This window comes from Phodopus roborovskii, unplaced genomic scaffold, assembly GCF_943737965.1.
Source record: "Phodopus roborovskii unplaced genomic scaffold, PHOROB, whole genome shotgun sequence".
NCBI classification, from domain to species: Eukaryota; Metazoa; Chordata; class Mammalia; order Rodentia; family Cricetidae; genus Phodopus; species Phodopus roborovskii.
In genome coordinates, this window is record NW_026126413.1 from 21,217,323 (window position 1) to 21,235,744 (window position 18,422).

At 41.2% G+C, this 18,422-nt stretch overlaps 1 protein-coding gene across 2 annotated transcripts in view; it reads right to left on the reverse strand.

The window, feature by feature from the left end:
* Positions 1-18,422, reverse strand: part of Rab3c (RAB3C, member RAS oncogene family) — a 170,462-nt gene that overhangs the window by 83,376 nt on the left and 68,664 nt on the right. For both annotated transcript variants that reach the window (XM_051182913.1, XM_051182912.1), the window contains exon 3: positions 7,454-7,572. In XM_051182913.1, coding sequence (XP_051038870.1) covers positions 7,454-7,572 — 119 coding nt within the window. The remainder of the gene's footprint in view (positions 1-7,453; positions 7,573-18,422) is intronic.

The following is an 18,422-nucleotide window of genomic DNA, read 5'->3' on the forward strand; positions in this document are numbered from 1 at the left end:
TGGAGATTGGACAATCTCCAGACAGCAAGGAGTCAAGTTGGATTGTTTCATGAACCCAGGAAAGGATAGCCAGGGAGCAGCAACATGTTGAGTTGAATTGTTTCCTTATTGATCCTCTCAAGATGACAAGTCATACCCCCAATACCTGTAAATATAGCTTAATTTAGAAATAATCTGTAACTTAATTTGGAAATAGAATGATCAAATTAACATGATGCCATTAGAGTGGGCCCCAATCCAATATGCCTACGACCTTGTGAAAAGCAGATTAACAAATGGAGAGAGATGGAGAGTTTCAGAGTGCCCAGTACATGGCTGCTTGTTCCTGTATGTCTGGATGGAAGGAACATCACGGAGTCAGGAGCATAAACTGAGACAGGAAACAGCAAAAGACAGGTATTTCCAAGTACCAGTTCCCAGTGACCCAGTTCTTGGCACAGTGTCTCGGCTCTTCACATTTCCACAGCCTCTCTAAGCAGAGGCACCATCTGACAACCAAAGGGTCACATACACATTCAAAAGATATTATGCAACACATTTTCTCCTGCTTGAACCACTTAGCTTGAAACACTCTGCTATAGAGGCCTTAGCAAGCTAATGCAAATGGTGGGCTATGAAAATCCTATTGGTTGTCATTTCTTACAGATGTGAGATGGTGGCCAAGGGCTCTGAGTCATCTGTTGCACACACTATTGTAGCTGGCAGTGAGTTTGACCACCCTATGTTTTCTTTTGGCATCCACAGTGAACATTTCCCACATTATACATGTTGCCATAATTTATACTGTGTGTGTGTGTGTGTGTGATTTTGTGTGTATTTGTGTGACTTTACTGTAAAAAAAAAAATGGTCCTCAGGCATATTGATGAAATACTTCTTGGAGTTTCTGAGCACCACAAGGCTGTGATGTGTCTTAAAGAGAACATATGTGTGTTAGATAAGGTTCTTCCAGGCATGAGTCATAGACAGCATACTGGTCATGAGTTCAATGTCAGTATAACAGCAATACATATGTTAAAAATGTCTTTTTGTATACACACACACACACACACACACAAATCATGGTTAGTAATCATTCGGCTACTATAGTTACGAGATAATTCAGTGATAATTTGTTAAATCAACATTCATAGCACCCTTGTATGGAATAATTATGAGTAAAGAGAAAAGACTACACTCCAAAATTCAGTCTGCGATATAAAAGTATGCTTTCCTTTGAAGGCCTGGATATGAGATCTGAGAAAATGAGAAATGAAGGATGAAACACCCGTGTTTTAGCAGGTGCTAATTAACATACAATGGAGGAAATAGTTACTTGGGTTTTGTTGCTGTTTGATCTGAAAAGGGCCGCAAATTGGTCAAGCAGCCATTTATCTTCTAAGTGTACCTTGAGTTTAAGTGGGCTTTCACACACAAGTAAATTGTTTACTCAAGAGTCTGATAAGCAATAAAAATGGTAGACATCATTGCCATTGTTGTTCATGGAGGAAGAATGAGCAGCTTGAGGTCCAGTGTGGGGCTGTGGTGAAAGACAAAGGTCAGACATGTTGCCCTAGTCCTGCCGCTATTCCTTCTAAGCTGTGCCAGAGATGATTTAAAAGATGAGAAGAAGAATGAGCAGTTATGAACAAAACCACAGCAGCTGCTCACTGGATCTTAGTTGTTATCTTAAGTTAAAATATTTTTATATTAACACACGATCACCTTAAGGTTGATTGTTAGAGCCAAGCAGTGATGGCATATGCCTTTAATCCCAGCATTTGGGGGACAGAGGCAGGCAGATCTCTGTGAGTTCGAGACCAGCTGGTTTACAAAGTGAGTTCCAGGACAGCCAGGGCTACACAGAGAAACCCTGTTTCTGGGGTGGGGGTGGGGGGATTGGTCGTTAGATATGTTTGGAAGGTGAAGGAAAAGAGAAAACTGCAGAGAAACATAATGTGTGAAGGTGACATTCCATTCTAGTTCTGGTACATCTGTAGGCATCCGAATGTCACAGGGAGAATTATTTAAAACTGGTGGGAGGATGCTGTTAGACTTTAATCCCCAGTCTGGAGCTGAACAATCAATCTGCTCTCCAGATTTCCTGCCTGAAAAAGAACCCTTTTATATTTATAGTTCTGCACTGTGTCATAAAATGTAAATAAATAAGATGAGGGCGGAGTTGCAAGCCAAAGACGTTCTCTAAGAAAAAGGACCTCAGATTGTGATCCATGTCACACTTGGAACAAAAAGATGTAAAGTCACAGATGCGGCAGATTTCTCAGTCAGATTAAAGCGCACAGTGATGTATGTAGGTGCAGCGAGTCAAAGTGCTAGAATTCTGTAAGAATGAGGGGCGCCCATCTACAGTCTATGTTCTTGGAGACAAGGCCCACCTGAGATCCAGAAGATGCACTGAACACAGCCATCTGTAAAACTATCCCAAAAGTGACGAGAGGTCTTAATGGGGATCTTTTCCTGGAGCTATTTAACCTAGTGGAGACCGTTTTATTTAACACACACTCTTTAGCTTATTTCTTAACTAAAATTTTAGTGAAAGAATAGAATTATTACTTTCTTTAATAACTGGTAGCCTCATTTACCACAGTACTACAGTGCCACTCAATTGTTGAGTTTGCCTCTATATCGTAGCAAACTGCAGGCTTGAGCAAGGGGATGCAGGCACCTGTCTGTATTCTGACTCTATTACACACATTTTCACCAAGAAGTCTTTGCTCGTGCAGTGTGACTGAACAGCAATCTCCTTTCTTCTGCTCAATTCTACTTCCCCTACACCAATAAAGTATTAACATACACACCCTTCTTTCCGGTCTCTACGGTGAATTTAAACAATTATCCTCTCCCAATTCTTTAGAATTAGTTTCTGTCTTATTAACTTCATTGTGTGCACCCTTTGTGTTTAGCTTATCATGCCGTTTTTGAAACTTTATAAAAACTAGGTAATCTTATATTTGTGCTCAGAATGACCTTTGCTTTGTGTTAGTTTTACAAAACTGGGCACTCTGACAAAATTCAAGAGAGCACATTATTAAATCAATAAAATTCTATCAGAAAATTCAAAGTCACAATTGCAATGCGGGGCAGCAGATTGGTATTTTTTTTTTTTTTTAAGAGCTGTGGGAAATTAAAAGTATAGAGCATTAAGCTTAGCAAGGTCAGATGAGTTTTGGAGATGGAGGGCAGGAATGGCTGCACAGCAAAATTAATGCCTTTAATACAACTGAACTACAACTGTTCACTGCAGAATAATTAACATGATTTTTTTAAATGTTTATTTGTTTTTGAGGCAGGGTCTCTTTGTGTAGCTCCGGCTGTTCTGGAACTTGCTCTGTAGACCAAAGTGGCCTTGAACTCACAGAGATCCACCTACTTCAACCTTCTGAGTGCTGGGATTAAAGGCATGTCATGGCTGGCTGGTCTATGTATTTGCCGCAATTTACATGTTAGAAAAAATATAAGAAAACATGTTGCATTGTACTGTATTTAGTACTGGGGAAAATTAACAAACTCCCAATCTGGTATGTGAGGTAATTTGTGCTCAGACGACAACAGTCTTGGAGGTTATTTGTGTGTGCCGTGGAAAAAGGAAATGTAACATGGTTGCAGAGACGAGGGTGACGCTGGTCTCTGTGGGCAGAGACGAGGGTGACGCTGGCCTCTGTGGGCAGAGACGAGGGTGACGCTGGTCTCTGTGGGCAGAGACGAGGGTGACGCTGGCCTCTATGGGCAGAGACGAGGGTGACGCTGGCCTCTGTGGGCAGAGACGAGGGTGACGCTGGCCTCTGTGGGCAGAGACGAGGGTGACGCTGGTCTCTGTGGGCAGAGACGAGGGTGACGCTGGTCTCTGTGGGCAGAGATGAGGTAACAGGAGGGTAGAAATCTATTGTTAAGCTGTGGAGAAGACTTGGCATTTGGGTTTGGCTTGGAAGGTACTTCAAAATATTCAGACTGTCAGGAGAGAAGATTGTGTAGGCAGAAGAGCAGATGTAGCGGATGGATGGATGAAACGTTGGTCAATGATGAAAGCTCTGTCTGGGGGAAGCATAGAATACATGGAGAAGAGCGTTTGGAGATGGTGTCAGCAGGGTGACTTTGGATTTCATTCCAAACCAATGGTCTTTGTGAGAAGTGGACTTCAGAGTCACTTGTGTTAATATGGAAACAGCCAGATTCACATTTCTCACGGGAGATTTGGTTTAGTGGGTCCAGCATGGAGCCTGCGTTAATACCTGTCAAAGCTTCACGGTGATTTACCTGTGTTTTCGTAATCATTACCTCAGGGCATGAGAAACTACTGAAAGTATTTTTATAACAAGACAGATGGAGACAAGCTAGAAAGTCCCTAAGTGACAGTTTGAATTAAGTCAATGAGAATAGAGAGAAAGGAGAAGGGAGAGGAATTCAGGAAGTCAGAATTATTGGAATAATCAGAAGACCAAGATGTTAGACCTGAGTCATATAACTGGTTTATGGCAGACTACTAATAAAGCAAATGTTGGCATAGCATGTCTGGCCTTTAGCTATCAGGATAGACACTCAGTAACTGTTGGCTGAATGAATACTAAATAAATTTAAATTCCCAATAAATGACTAGCTATGTAAATGAGTAAATAATAGTGGTTTCCCAGGATGGGCTTTCTTATTCTTCAGTTTTGGAGAAATCTAGCTGCCTGCAGATGGATGGAACAGGGAGCTACAGAAGAAATGTATACAAATCCCAAAGATGCGTAACAGAAAATGCTGAAAGTTGGGAATGCTTGGGGGAAGTCTCAGAAAGGCTGTGGTTCCTGCTTTTCTCTGCAATACAGAGAAATGATGCCACAGTGTGACAGCATCAGCATGAGGTGGTGTGTCTGAAGCCAAACTGGGGAAGTTCCAACTCAGCACGCAACGGCGATCCATGGCTTTTGGACAGGCGACTTTCAGAAACATCAAAATCATGTGCGTTGGGAGACCCTAAAAGCACCCAAGGGGGAGGACGGATTGAGGAAGAAAGAAATTTAGGTCAAGAAAATCGGAAGTTTCCAATGAGGGTATGAGCAAAATACAGCCACAGGAAACTAACCGAGGATGGCTGAAGAAGAAGGAAGAAGGGAGGGAAAGGAGGGAGAGGATTCCCTGTTAAATAAGTGAATATGCATGAGCTGGCCCAAGTCCAGGTAGTGAAAGTAGGGAGTTAAGTCAGGAAGGTGAGCAGTCTCAGGTGAAGATAAATGACTTCGAGCTGGAATAAATATTCTGAATACCTGGAAATGCAATAGCAATTTACAAACCACAGCCAGACGTTTAAGTGATAAGTGAAGTTAGGGGAGTGAATGACATGACCAAGGACAGGACACAGAGAAACGTCACCAGTGGGTTCGTAGGAGGAGTAGGAAGAGGGATGGGAGGAAGAAGTGTGATTTGGAAAGTGTGCCTTTCAGGAACAGGAAAGGGAGCCTCAGAAGGATGGGGGCGGGGCCGTGGGTTGTCTAGAGAATTTGAGGTAGAGGCAGACTGAGGTAAGGTGAGTCTGCCCACACACAGCGAAGTATAAACACTAGTGTGATGACGTCTAGCTCACCGGATCACAGAGGGATGCTCAGAGAGGCAGACGCTGATAGTAGACTCAGCAGGGTTGACTGTGAGCCTCCTGGTATCACTGACATTTCCTTTTAATGAGCCCAGTGTATCACTGTAAGTTTTCTAGGTGGTGAAATAACTCATATTCAAGCAACCGGGCAAGAGGAAGTGTATACAGACAGCATCAGATTGCTGATGCATGAAAACTTCAGTGAGAAGTTTTTCTGAATCCTCGCTCAGGTCTCGGCATTTCTTGCAGAGTAATCAGCATTAAAATGACTGCGGCTGGGAATGTCAGTTAGGTGTCATACATATAACTGGTCCTCTGGGAACATGGGTATCCACGCTGGTTTTTGTTTGTTTGTTTGGTTTTTGTTTTTTGTTTTTTTTTTTTAATCAGAAACGAAATCCTCATACAGATATATCTGTCTCTGGACTTTGTAGCCCATTCCATTTTTGTGACAGACTGGTTGGAATTTAATTGGCCTTACCTGGAAGTTATAGATTAACTTGAGAACTTTCATTTTTTCAATAGTCAATGTACTACAGAGAGGTTCTATAAGCCTTCTTCTACATCTCTCAGAGGAAGATAATTGCTTTTCATATAGGTCCTAAAGATGACTTTTGACAATTTATAACTTTTTCTCTATTGAGTTACTGTTGTCATTGTATAACATCATACATAGGAAATGTGTATGCCATGCATATATGTATTGTACAAGTATATATGAATGTGTGTACATGCATATGTATGTATGTATACATGGATGTGTATGTATGTATATGTGTAGGTATGTATGTGTGTACATATATGTGTGTACGTGTGTGTATGTGTATATGTACGTATATATATATATATGTGTGTGTGTGTAGGTGTGTGTGACAGATGTAGATGTCCTCCCAGAAGGACAAATTCAAGTTTCTAACAACATCAGATCCTAATACACATACAAAATCAGTGGATAATAGTAGCATAGGAAATAAAAAAATAAATCCTGTTTGTTTTGCCAGTATACTGCTTGTCTGATGCTTCTTATGCTGAACTATAATTCTATAGCATTTAAATGTGGTATCTGCTCAGCCATCCCTGGATACCAGGAGCTGCATTCTGGAACTTTCCACAAAATTCCTACTCCTTTCCGCCCTGTGCTGGGATTCATGACCATGCTCTGGATTCTTACTATTCTGGGAATCTAGGGAAAGGAACTCACAACAGAAAGCCCCCCCCCCCCCCACTGCACACCGCTCTCATTGTAGATACAAATATTTCCAGAGTCTGGTAGAGCTGTGAGTCACAACGGGTCCAGGTGCGACCTTGCTTTTATCCTAAGTCCCTTTAAATGCTCTAGTTTGAACACTCTACTTAACAACAGTTCTAGGGAAGGAATAAGCAAAGGTTCCTTCCAAATATTCTGAGAGAAATGTTTTGGCCTCTGCAGGCCACGTGGATCCTGCTGTAGCTACTTACCGTGTCTTTTGTGGTGTCAAAGCATCTCGGAGAATAAACAAATGAGCCTGACTGTGTTCCAATAAAGCTTTAGTTAACCAGTTGTGGGCCAAGGTCCACCAGCATTATTTTCTAGATCCTTACATTATAGCAACACACTCCCAAGTCATTATTTACATTTTAGCAACACACTCAATTCTACAGAAGGAAGACTCATGGGATGCAAAACATTGAAGGGAACAAAATGAAGAAAAGTCACCAAAAATGACATCTTGCTAATCTCTTGACAATGGTTGTGAGCATGATCAACTTTTCTTTGTCTAAGGGCACAAGTTGGATTGTAGCTCACAATAAACATACAAAGGACATTGCCCCATGGCCATTGCTGTGGGAGGAATAGGTTGTCAAAAGGAAAATGATCACCATTTATACTAGCAGTAACTTACCAATCTTGTACAGCATTGAAGGATTCTTCATTTGTGATGTCATACATTAAAATGAAGCCCATGGCCCCTCGATAATAGGCTGTGGTGATGGTCCTGTACCTCTCCTGGCCTGCTGTGTCCTAATAAACAAAACAGTGAAGTCATCTCATCAATAGGGCAAGATACTGGGGAAGTGATTGATACTTTCCAGAGTAGTCACAATAGCATCTAAGACAGTGTGCGTATAAACACAGCTCTTTTACCCCTTAGTTTTGCTTTTCCTATTGATACTCAAAGTCAGTTCTGCAGTACTCTCAGAAATTCCTCCCTGCCCCTCCCTCTCCTCTTCCTTCCTTTTTTCTTCACTTTGTACCAATGAATATCGAAGTTTACTCTGCACCAACCAGCATACAACTATAGGAAAGAAAAGATTACATCAGTCTCAGATTGGTGACTCTTGACATACTTCAAAGCTAAAGGGTAACTTGGGTTCCATCACAACGTCCTTATACATTGCCTGCCCACGAGTACCAGCTGGTATGAGAACAAAGGGAACACGCTCTTCCTTTAAGGAGGTTACAGCCCAATGTCAGTTTAATCAACTCTGAGAGGACAACAAAGCACTTTCTTTCAAACGTGAGCTGGAGTTCCTGCTCCTCTGTCACGTGGTTGAGGGTCAGGGACAAGTATCTGAACCTTTGTAAATCGAACCCTTCTAAAGTTAAGCAAGTGGGTTGGGGTTCCAGAGCTTCTCAAACAGCACAAGACAAAGAGTGGCTAATCATTCACAAGGGCGAGTGTCATTCCTGTGAAGTCAGGGCTAACTTAGGATTGTAGATAGATGCCAACTTACAAATGAAGGGAGTAATGTCTGCAAAAGCCACGGCATGCCGCCGTGAAATCAGGACTCTGAGACACACAAATCCTCTAAAGGAATCCACTACCCCTCGCAGATACTGCTCAGGAAGAAAGGTTCCTCGGCTCACACTGTGGCTCCTCCTCTCTTCTATCAGGATTGAAAGCATCATTTCTAATTGACTTTCCCCTTTCCCATGCTCTTTGAAGAGTGTGCTTAGCTTCTCTTTTTATAAACTCTATAGGATCTTGATCTTTCTAACTTAGCATGGACCCTCTTCCTCAATCGTCCATAAGATGCCTCTTTTATAAAGAGTGCATCCCATATCCCTCTAAGACCTAGTAGGCCTCAGAGGGAGAGCTAACTTGTTGGATGATGCAAAAGAAGCTTTCCATGCCATCAAAATGACATTGCGATCCCATAGAGTTCATGTCGGATTCTGAATTTCACCCATAGACATCGCCCCAGTAGGGTCCTGACATCTCACAATGCAGCAGAGAGGAACATAAGATTTCTCACAGTTCTTCAATATTTTGTGTGCCACATTCATCTGCCACTCAGGTTCAGAGAAGAAGAAGAAGAAGAAGAAGAGGAGGAGGAGGAGGAGGAGGAGGAAGAAGAAGAAGAAGGTGACACTTAAGCATAGAAGTCAAGTCACAGCAAGGGGCCAGATTTCCAGCATCATTCTGACTGAACCCAGAAACAATCCAACTGGAAGTATTTGACACTAAAGCACTCAGGCAAAACAAGAAACTTTACCAAAGAAGGCAGGTGTAGGAAAAAGTACTGATAGAAAAATTCCTCCCCAAATGAGAACAATGTAAACAATAAACCTAGTCTAATACTCTCACACCAAACTTCCTCCCTGCTGGCTTTGGTATTGAAAACAATTTCAGGATTGCAAGTTTAATACCATTTCCTTACCATTTTACTGGTAAGAGGAAGGCAGGAAAATGATTCATTACATTTGACATTTGCTAATGATGATAAAAGGTTATATTTAAAATAAAGGAACATTTTATAATGTCAAGTGACACTTCTGTAATTAAACATGAGCAGTCTAGAAGATAGCGGACAAAACGGTGTCTGTCCTCGCTGGGTTCAGACATCTTAGTGTTGTTCTTCCTCCTGGTTTACTAACAGCTGGGACTATCTGTTGATGTCCTATAAATGTCACGTTCTCATGATGGAAAAAATGTGATTGGGAATACCTTACAGAGAAAACAATGAATAGAAATGTGACTACAAGATGAGAAATGCTCCTTCCACAAGCAAAACTCTTATTCCTCTTTATAGAAAAAAAATGTTTAGTTCTATACAAATATTGTTTTCAGGAGGCAGTTTTAATGTAATGGTGGGTTTGGTAACCAATGCTTGACTATCTGTCACGAAAAGACTCGTAAAATGGAAAATATTAGCAGCTTGATAAAAAGTAGCTAAGAACTCTTTCAATGTGAACTGTGCCATTTCTGTCTTTGCTCTTTGCCTTCAGTGATTTTCCTCAATGGAACTTCATCTTAATTGCACTTTCAAAGCATTCTGAAGTCAAGCAGAGATAATGTACAGTTTTAAGACTGTGGAAATAGCTTTCATTTGTAAAGTATGGGTTACACTACAATTTATTTCTTCTTTCCCTACTCATTTCCATATCAAATTAAAGGGAAAATAGAATGACCTATTAGTAAAGAAATGTAATGAAATATAATCACAATCAAATGCATTTATTGAATGTCTACACATACACACAATTAAACTGAAGAACAGAAAATAATGGCATGAAATAAAGCAGGCATCATTTTTTTAGTAGCTGGAGAAACCAAATCAAAGTGTATCTGTATTAACTGAGCGACAAAAGTAATTTAATTAAGATAAATGAAGTCATATATAATAGGTCAGTGGGAAAACAGCAGAAATGGGGGAGGGGTAGGAACACTGTAGCCCAAGACATAAACTCAATTTCACCAGTCAGTATCCAAACGGACACAAAGAAAGTGGAATAAATATCCAGTCATTCAAGCAGCTGGTGATCTTTTAACTAATATCTAACTACAGTTTTACCTCAAGGAATTGTTTGGAATAATCAAGAAAGATTAAATTATATCAGTATAGTTTAATATTAACATTGCTCCATCCATCCATCCAATAAATCTCTAATAAGCATTTATTAATAGCTATGGAAGGTAAAGGTATATTGCATATATCCATTCTAGGTAGATTTTGGATACTGCGAAATTTTACCCATTGAAAGAACTTCACTAAGCAGAACACCATTGTTTCAAAAATAAAAAAGAAAAAGGATCAACATTTTGAAAGATACATACAAAGAATCAGAAAGCATCGTGATTTAAAACTGTGATGGAAACAGTTTCTTGGGACATGGAGTCCTTCAGTTCAGTGGCTGTTATGGATTGGTTATCCTAAAGCTGTCATCTCAGGCCTTGTGAATATGACCTTACTAAAGAAACTGTCTTTGCAAACGCAACCTAACATAAGCGATACCATGCAAGATTAGGTGGCTTCTACTGTGACTTCATTTTCCTGAAATGAGAAGACTAGAGGGCTGGAGAGATGGCTCATTGGCTTAAGAAGATATAATGCTCATGTAGAGGACCCAGATTCAACACATCACACCATGTCAGAAAGCTTGCAAATGGACTCCAGTTCCAGGGGGATTTCATACCTCTGGCCTCCGCAGGCACCTGTATCCTATCTCACACCCACCCTCAACACATACATGTATTTTTTAAAAAGAAAAAAGGTATTAAAACAAAGAGCGAGACAAAACACAATAAATAGAAACAAAGCAACTATAAAGGCATAGAATGGGACTGGAATATTGCATCTGCAAGTCAGGGTATGCCAAGAATTGCAGGTATGCTCCAGAGACTAAAGGAAAGGCAGGGAAAATCATCTCTCCTAGACTGCAGAAAGCAAGGCCTTGGCTGCACTACAAAGTCAGATTTGCAGCTTCCAGAAGTGTGAGACAATGAATGCTGGTTGTTTAGACCAATCAATTTATGACACTTCAATAAGCTGCACTGGGAAATGAATGTAGCCACCGATTCTGATTTCCCGTTTGGTGAGCAGAGCAAAAGCAATATAAATTTCACAGCTACCTGCACAACCTTTATTAAGTTACTGCAGAAAAAATAAAGAAAATTAAAGGTAGCCTTACAGAAAAGTCTAAGCCTAGTCTCCTGTGAAGCCTAGTCTCCTGTGACATCAGGAAAGATATAATGCTAAAATATACTACCATATTCTACTTAGATAAAATTTATCATCTAAAGAGATGATTTGATATATACTATCTTAAAAAAATTGGACCGTCTCCTTCCCTCCCTATTCTAGCAATTATGTCCTATTAGAAAATGGAACAATTTTGTTTGATGTGACAAAATGTATGTGTTCCCTCATGTTAGAATTTTACTCCTAAATGATTGTTTAAAGATAAACAGTCAATGTCACTGGAGACATGGCTCCCTCAATAAAAGCAAAATAATGACTACACATATTACTTTATAATATATCACTCTCTCCTAAGATGCATTTATTCTTTTATTCCTATAAACAGGCACCAAACAAGCATTCCGCTTAGTCTTATGAAGACAGCAAACAATATATAGGACTTTTTGCTGCATACTTGTTTTGGGAATGAAATAATAACTTTTTCTTTATCACAGCTAGTCACCCATTAAAATGAAATTTACAAACCACTTTCCCCTGCTGACCATGTGCAAACTCTCAGTGTGAATCTATTTACACACACATTGTTACACACACATCTGTGAAAATGAGCCCACGTTTTAGAAAAGAACAGTAATCAGCTAGTCCCTAAACACTCATTTAATCAACTAAGTCTTCTCCTAACCTATATGGGAGAGCTTATTGATCAGATTTGACTTGCTACAATGTTTAGCTCTGAAATACCCAAACCTTCATTTTACAATGGCATCTACTTCTAAGTAAAGCCTAATAAATTCAGCCTGAGGCAGAGGGATAAAACTTGACCTATTATTTCCTGGTAGTGTTGCCATGGCAATTCATCTTTGCTAGCAGAGAGGAATGGCCATATATAGCTCTTTGACTCTGCTGTCAGAAACACCCCGACATACATCCCTCTTATGTGTTTCTGCTTATGAAACTCAGAGGCATTATTTTTAGTTAAGTATGACTTAAATAACTTAAATACTAAGATCTTTACGATCTTAATAAAACTACCAACCCAAACTGTGTAAAGGCACATTTTTTTTTCTTGTTTTATTTAAGGAGTTTTGTTTTTCTGTGATTGTTTAGCACAAAGACAGAGAGACACCATGTTTACTTTCTTTCTAATTAATCTTTTTTGACATGCTTCTTCCCAGTAGGATTTTGATTATGCTCATTTTCCCCCCTTGAAATCCCCAGGCGTAAATACATAAATGCAGGCAATTTTGAGCTGTTGGTGAAGATGGCTGATTCTTCATCTTCACAGAGCACAATACAAAATGCTTCCATCAGACCAAATGCACTACACTTACAGGCTCGTGTGTGGGACTTTTCCTTTCACTCGCCTACTAAGGTTCAAAGGGATTCCTCACAACGGATGGAAGTTTTCACTCACCACAAGCCCAGAGCTGTGACTGTTTGAATGGTACCTACTCAAGCAATGGAACTGTTGATCTGCATTGAGTAGAAATAGTTGTTGCCTATTTGAGAAGGGGAGGCAGAAGAAAGGAGCCCCCCCCCCCACAGGTTAACATTGTGGACATATTATGTGAGCATTCCCAGAAACAAGAAACACCACAGCAAGGAATTGTACTGGAGACAAGTTGCAGTTAAGCTACTTCCAGAAAATCTGTCTCACAGGTAAGTGTTGAGAAATATAAGGTATCTAGTGGGGAAAAGGGAGATAAAGGAAGGATAAACTGCTGTTGCTTGCAACTGTGCAGAGAGAGCCCTGGGTGTCTCACTGAAGGTGTCACACAGAAAACCAGCATTGCTGCAGGACAGATGCCCAGGAGAAGCCGAGCAAGAGCTGCAACTCCCTGTCTGTCCCGGTGGACATGCTCCTCCCGTATCCCAACTCTCCTTCAGTCCCCCACAGGGAAAGGAGGAACGGAAAAGGGCTCTGCAAACCCCTTTCCTTATTTTATTGGCAGTCTGGGAATCTAGTCTGTTCTATCACTAGATGGTCAGACACAAATATAAATGCCAAGCTGGGTGTCACAATGGCAATTTCAAATAGATTCAACGATCCCAAGCTTTTGTTTTCAAACGATGGACTTCTTTATTTTTTGCTTTAAGAGAAGTTTTAGATTCTCATCAAAACTGAGCAAAAGGTATGGAGGCTCTATATGCATTTTTCCACCACACACGGGTGGCATTCTGCACCATGAACATCCTTCACCACAACAGTACGTATCACAGGCTATGAACCTACCCCGGCAGGTCATGTCCTTCAAAGTCCACCTGCGGTGTGTACCTACAAGTGTCCTTACCTTAAAAGAGTTATCCATTACACCGGATCTCATTTTAAGTGAAACAAAAGTGACAGGAAGCCTACGAGATATATTCAGCTCAGGAAAAGGCACAGGCAATTGGGCACAACTGCTACAAACAGTGTCACAGTAGAAATCTGTGAGGGGGTGAAGGCACTGACAGGCAGTTTTCATTTGTGTATCGTCCTCTCCCTTCCCTTCTAAACAACGTTGGAAGAGTATTGCAGACATTTTGCCTGGCAATTGAAAATTCAATGGGTTCTAAGGTTGAGCAATATAAACCCTTACTACTTTTGCCTCTCATCATCTAGAGACAAGGGAAAGGTTCCTGAGGGCAAATCCCTGTTTGTGCTAGAGCAGCCTTCATAATATAGAATGGGAAGGGTTAATTCCCGACCTGATACCAGCTACATGATTGTGGGCAGCGAAATTAATTCCTTAGAGCTTTCACTTTCTGGATGAAAAAGCGACATTGTTTACCTTCACAAGGCTGTTGGGATAAATACATGGCATATATTAACATAAAGATCTCTTGTGTGTCTCGAGTGCTCAATAAATGGGAACACCCCACACCCTGCAGCAGCAACAATGGAAACAGTAAGGGCTTGGTAGTTAGAACAACTGGGATCCTACCACACCTGTGGGATGCATAGGCTGATAGCTTTAGATGGCCTTCTGTCCTTCTGAACAGGCTCCTTGAATTTGACAATGAAATAACACCTCATTCTGAGTATAACCGTAAGTATTAAATATGAACGCATTCTCTATATATTATACCTATATTTTTTATTGTTATTACCATCCATATTAGTAAGCTCTAAGAATGGAAGCCTGCCTGCAAGGTCCCAGCAGGAAGTACGTGAACAGAAAACTGGACTATCAGTAGAACATTGTTTCTTACTCATCCCTCCCCTACAGGAGAAAAGAAAGGCATTTGTCCTTCAGGATTATCCGGTATCCCTCTTTTCTCCTTCCATCTTCCCTTCCTTAAAAAGAGAACAGCATTCAGAGATGAAACGCACAGTCCAACTCCTACCATGACTATCAGCTGCTACCGTTCATTGATTTCTCTGAGGATTTCTGCTCACTTTTATTTCAGTGACTACTCTGATCTTTAATGAAGCCTGAGACATGATAGGTTACAGGAGTTCAAGATTAAAGCAGAATTTCTGTATTTCAAACTACTTCAGCTGAAGGCAAAAAAAACTTAAAAATCTAAGCTTATGTCTGATGGATAAGTCTCTAAAATATAAAGAGAGACAATGGGGAGTGACCATGCAGAAATCAGATGCTAGAAAAAGAGAGACACATCGATAGTGTCTCCTTGTGCACTGCAAGCACACAGGAGGACGGAGCATCCAGCAAGCAGCTGCCTGATGTGAGTACCATGAGATTGACAGGCTTGCCTGGGGCACACGGGAGAGCAAAGGCAAGAGAGCTATATAAGAAATGGCTGGCAAGGAGAAATCCTTAGCATGACTTAAAAATAACACAACTACAGTCTTAGGGTTTCTATGGTTGTGATACAACACCATGACCAAAAAATACCATGGGAAGGATAGATCTCAGGTCCCGATTCATTGCTGAGGGAAGTCAGGGCAGGAGCTCAAGGCAGGAACCTGGAGGCAGAAACTGAAGCAGAGGCTACATGGACTGCGCTTACTGGCTTGCTCAGCCTGCTTTCTTAAGCCATCCAGGACCACCAGGCCAGGGGTGGCATGAGCTGGACCCTTCCATGTCAATCGTTAATCATTAAGAAAACACCCTATAGACATCCCTACAGGCAGAGCTATCTTATAGGTCCTTTTTGTTTTTTTCAATTGAGAGTCCCTCTTCCCAAATACTCCCGCTTGTATCACGTTGACAACTAATTAGATGGCAAACCCTAACTTTTGTCCCCACACTTTGGTGATGTGGGAGCTAGAGTTGGCCTTGGTTGCTGCTTTAATCATTCACTCTTTCCTTTCTGAGCTGAGCAGACACTAGGCTTGAGCCGACACTGGTTCTTGCCTCCATAGCCAGAGTAACTGAAATCATAGTCTGGAGTCAGAGCCTGCCTCAAAGTCAATTTTAGAAAGGCTTTGTTGGATATACTGATGGTACACCTCTAAAAGGCCACAGTCACCCGATGGCTTCTTTCTACCAGGCTTTCATCAGCCTTGAGGATGCGAGGTAGTCCTTAGAACAGAACTGCATCTTCATTCCACACAGGACTAAAGTTTATTGAGGGAAACGGGGCCTCATCCTCACCTGCACAAAATGGAGCAGCTTAGAAATCATCCTAGCTTGAGAATTGCACTTCCCTCTGTAGAAGGAGCACCACCAGTGAGGGCCAAAGTGGAGAGCAGAAGTGAGCACCGTGAGACTCAGGGAGCACAGTGGGGCTAAGGGAGCACTGTGAAACTCAGGGAGCACCGTGAGACTCAGGGAGGACTGTGAGACTCAGGGAGCACTGTAAGACTCAGGGAGCACAGTGAGACTCAGGGAGCACCATGAGACTCAGGGAGAACCGTGAGACTCAGGGAGCACAGTGGGGCTAAGGAAGCACTGTGAGACTCAGGGAGCACTGTGAGACTCAGGGAGCACGGTGGGGCCTCAGGGAGCACCGTGAGACTCAGGGAGCACGGTGGGGGCTCAGGGTCCCCTTCACGCTGGTATTGTCATTGTTGGCTTTGAAAAATGATAAAAACCTGATGAAAACCACAAGAATACAACATTTAAAATCAGATTAGAGACCCTGAAACCCGATAACAGCTGATGGACAGAGTAACATCTATAGCATTTATTCTACAGAATTGGCGTCACATTCTCTGCTGTCAGAAAAAGGAAACTTCTAAGAGTTATAAACGGACCAGTCCTAAAATTTCTAGGTCAAAAAAAAAGAGGAAATTAAAAAAAAAAAATAAGAAAGCACCTATGTTGATGTATGTCTACAGTAGAAACAAGACAGGCTCTCCATAATGATAAAACATTATGTCAATGTTTCAAATCTAAATTAAGAAAATAAACTGTTTTTGTGGATGTTTTGTTTCATTTTTGACCTTGAACCCACAAACATTCACCTGGTTCTCTGGTGCCGGGATGAAAAGCATGCATGCATAGGAAACCTGATATTTCAAATTGAAGAAGAAAGGTTATCTTGGATATTTAAATTTTTTTCTGGGGAATAAAAGGTGCATATAAGCAGAATTTATGTTTTTAAAAAGTTTTTCATTGCGAAGAACTGCCTCATGAAATCGCAGTATTGCAAACAGAGCAGATCAGCTTAAATCATCCCAGGATACAGCTAGCAGCCCGGAAAAGCGTTTTCTCACATTTCAATTTCACTGTCAACATGGTTGGTGGATTGGGAAGCCAGGATCGGTTTAGTTAGTGTTCAGTCATTCACATTTCCATTTTCACACAAAACTTCCTTTTAGGGCTCCTGTGCCAGACAGTATATTTTTCTTACTCTGCAAACAGACTGTGCTGCCTGGAAAGCTTGATGGGAGAATAGGAGCAGAGGCGTGGGCACCTCAGGACCCTCTGCAGGAAACACTAAGCATCTCCAGCTGGACGGCTTAGGCTGCGAGCTGCTGCACTCATAAGGCTATCCTGTAACCCCTGTGTTCTTTCCTCTGCTCCAAGCCACAGGCTACAAGCACAGCCTGCTGAGGTACCTCACAGAGTGAGAAGCAGACAGATGGGCAAGAGGGTAAGGCTGCATTTGGTTGGGTGAATTCATCATGCTTCATAGAAAGATGAAGGGACCGTTCTTGGTACCTAAGGATGCTGCAAGCTGCTGGAAAGCGTAGCCAGGAGAATGGCTTCTTTCCTTTTGTAGTTGGCCACTAGTATTCTGATGTTTCTCCGAGTTGGCCTGGGATGTCCTCTTACTCCGCCTTTCAGGGAAATAGTAGGGTACCAATCCATTCTCACCAGTTTATTTATAAATGGCATCCGACAGCAAGGTGCAGTAGTCTCAGAAGTTCATCCTGAGTAGTCTTGGCAACTGATTCTGGTGATTGGCACATTCTGGTGCAGACATTACCAGTGATGAGTAAGGAAAGGTACCATAGGACTAAATGATGTGGTTCATCTCCATGGTTTGAGTTGGTGACTATGGGCAAATCCATCAATTTCTCCACAGTAATTTCTTCATCTGACAAATGAAGTATTTGAGAATAGAAGGTTTTGATGACCAAACATGTTGTCACAAGTAACTTGCGTGGCCTGGGCCCTCACCTGCAGTGATTATGAGGCAAGCTGCCTCATAATTGCTCTTTAGTCTTGCATATCTTTTTCACATACATTGTTTGAGTTTTTAAATTCTTAAACTTTTCATAGAATAATGAAAATATTAATGTGGAATCTAATTTGGGAGATAATTTTCAAGATATGGTTATAAATTATTAGTAATCGCTCCTTTTTGAAACATGATAACAGATAACGAAATAAAAATGCTTTTATAAATGGCTATATTCGTTTTCCTCAACTAAAATGAAAATGATGGTTGTAGTTGCCTGATTTGCTTAAAGTTGATATGTTTTATAAGATCTTTCTGCCAGAAAACCTATTTGTGAATGAAATGCCCAAAGTAGATAAACAGCAAAGATAAACAGATAAATAAGTAAAAGGACCAAGATGACTGAGATGGCCCTGGAACCTTCTCTAAGTT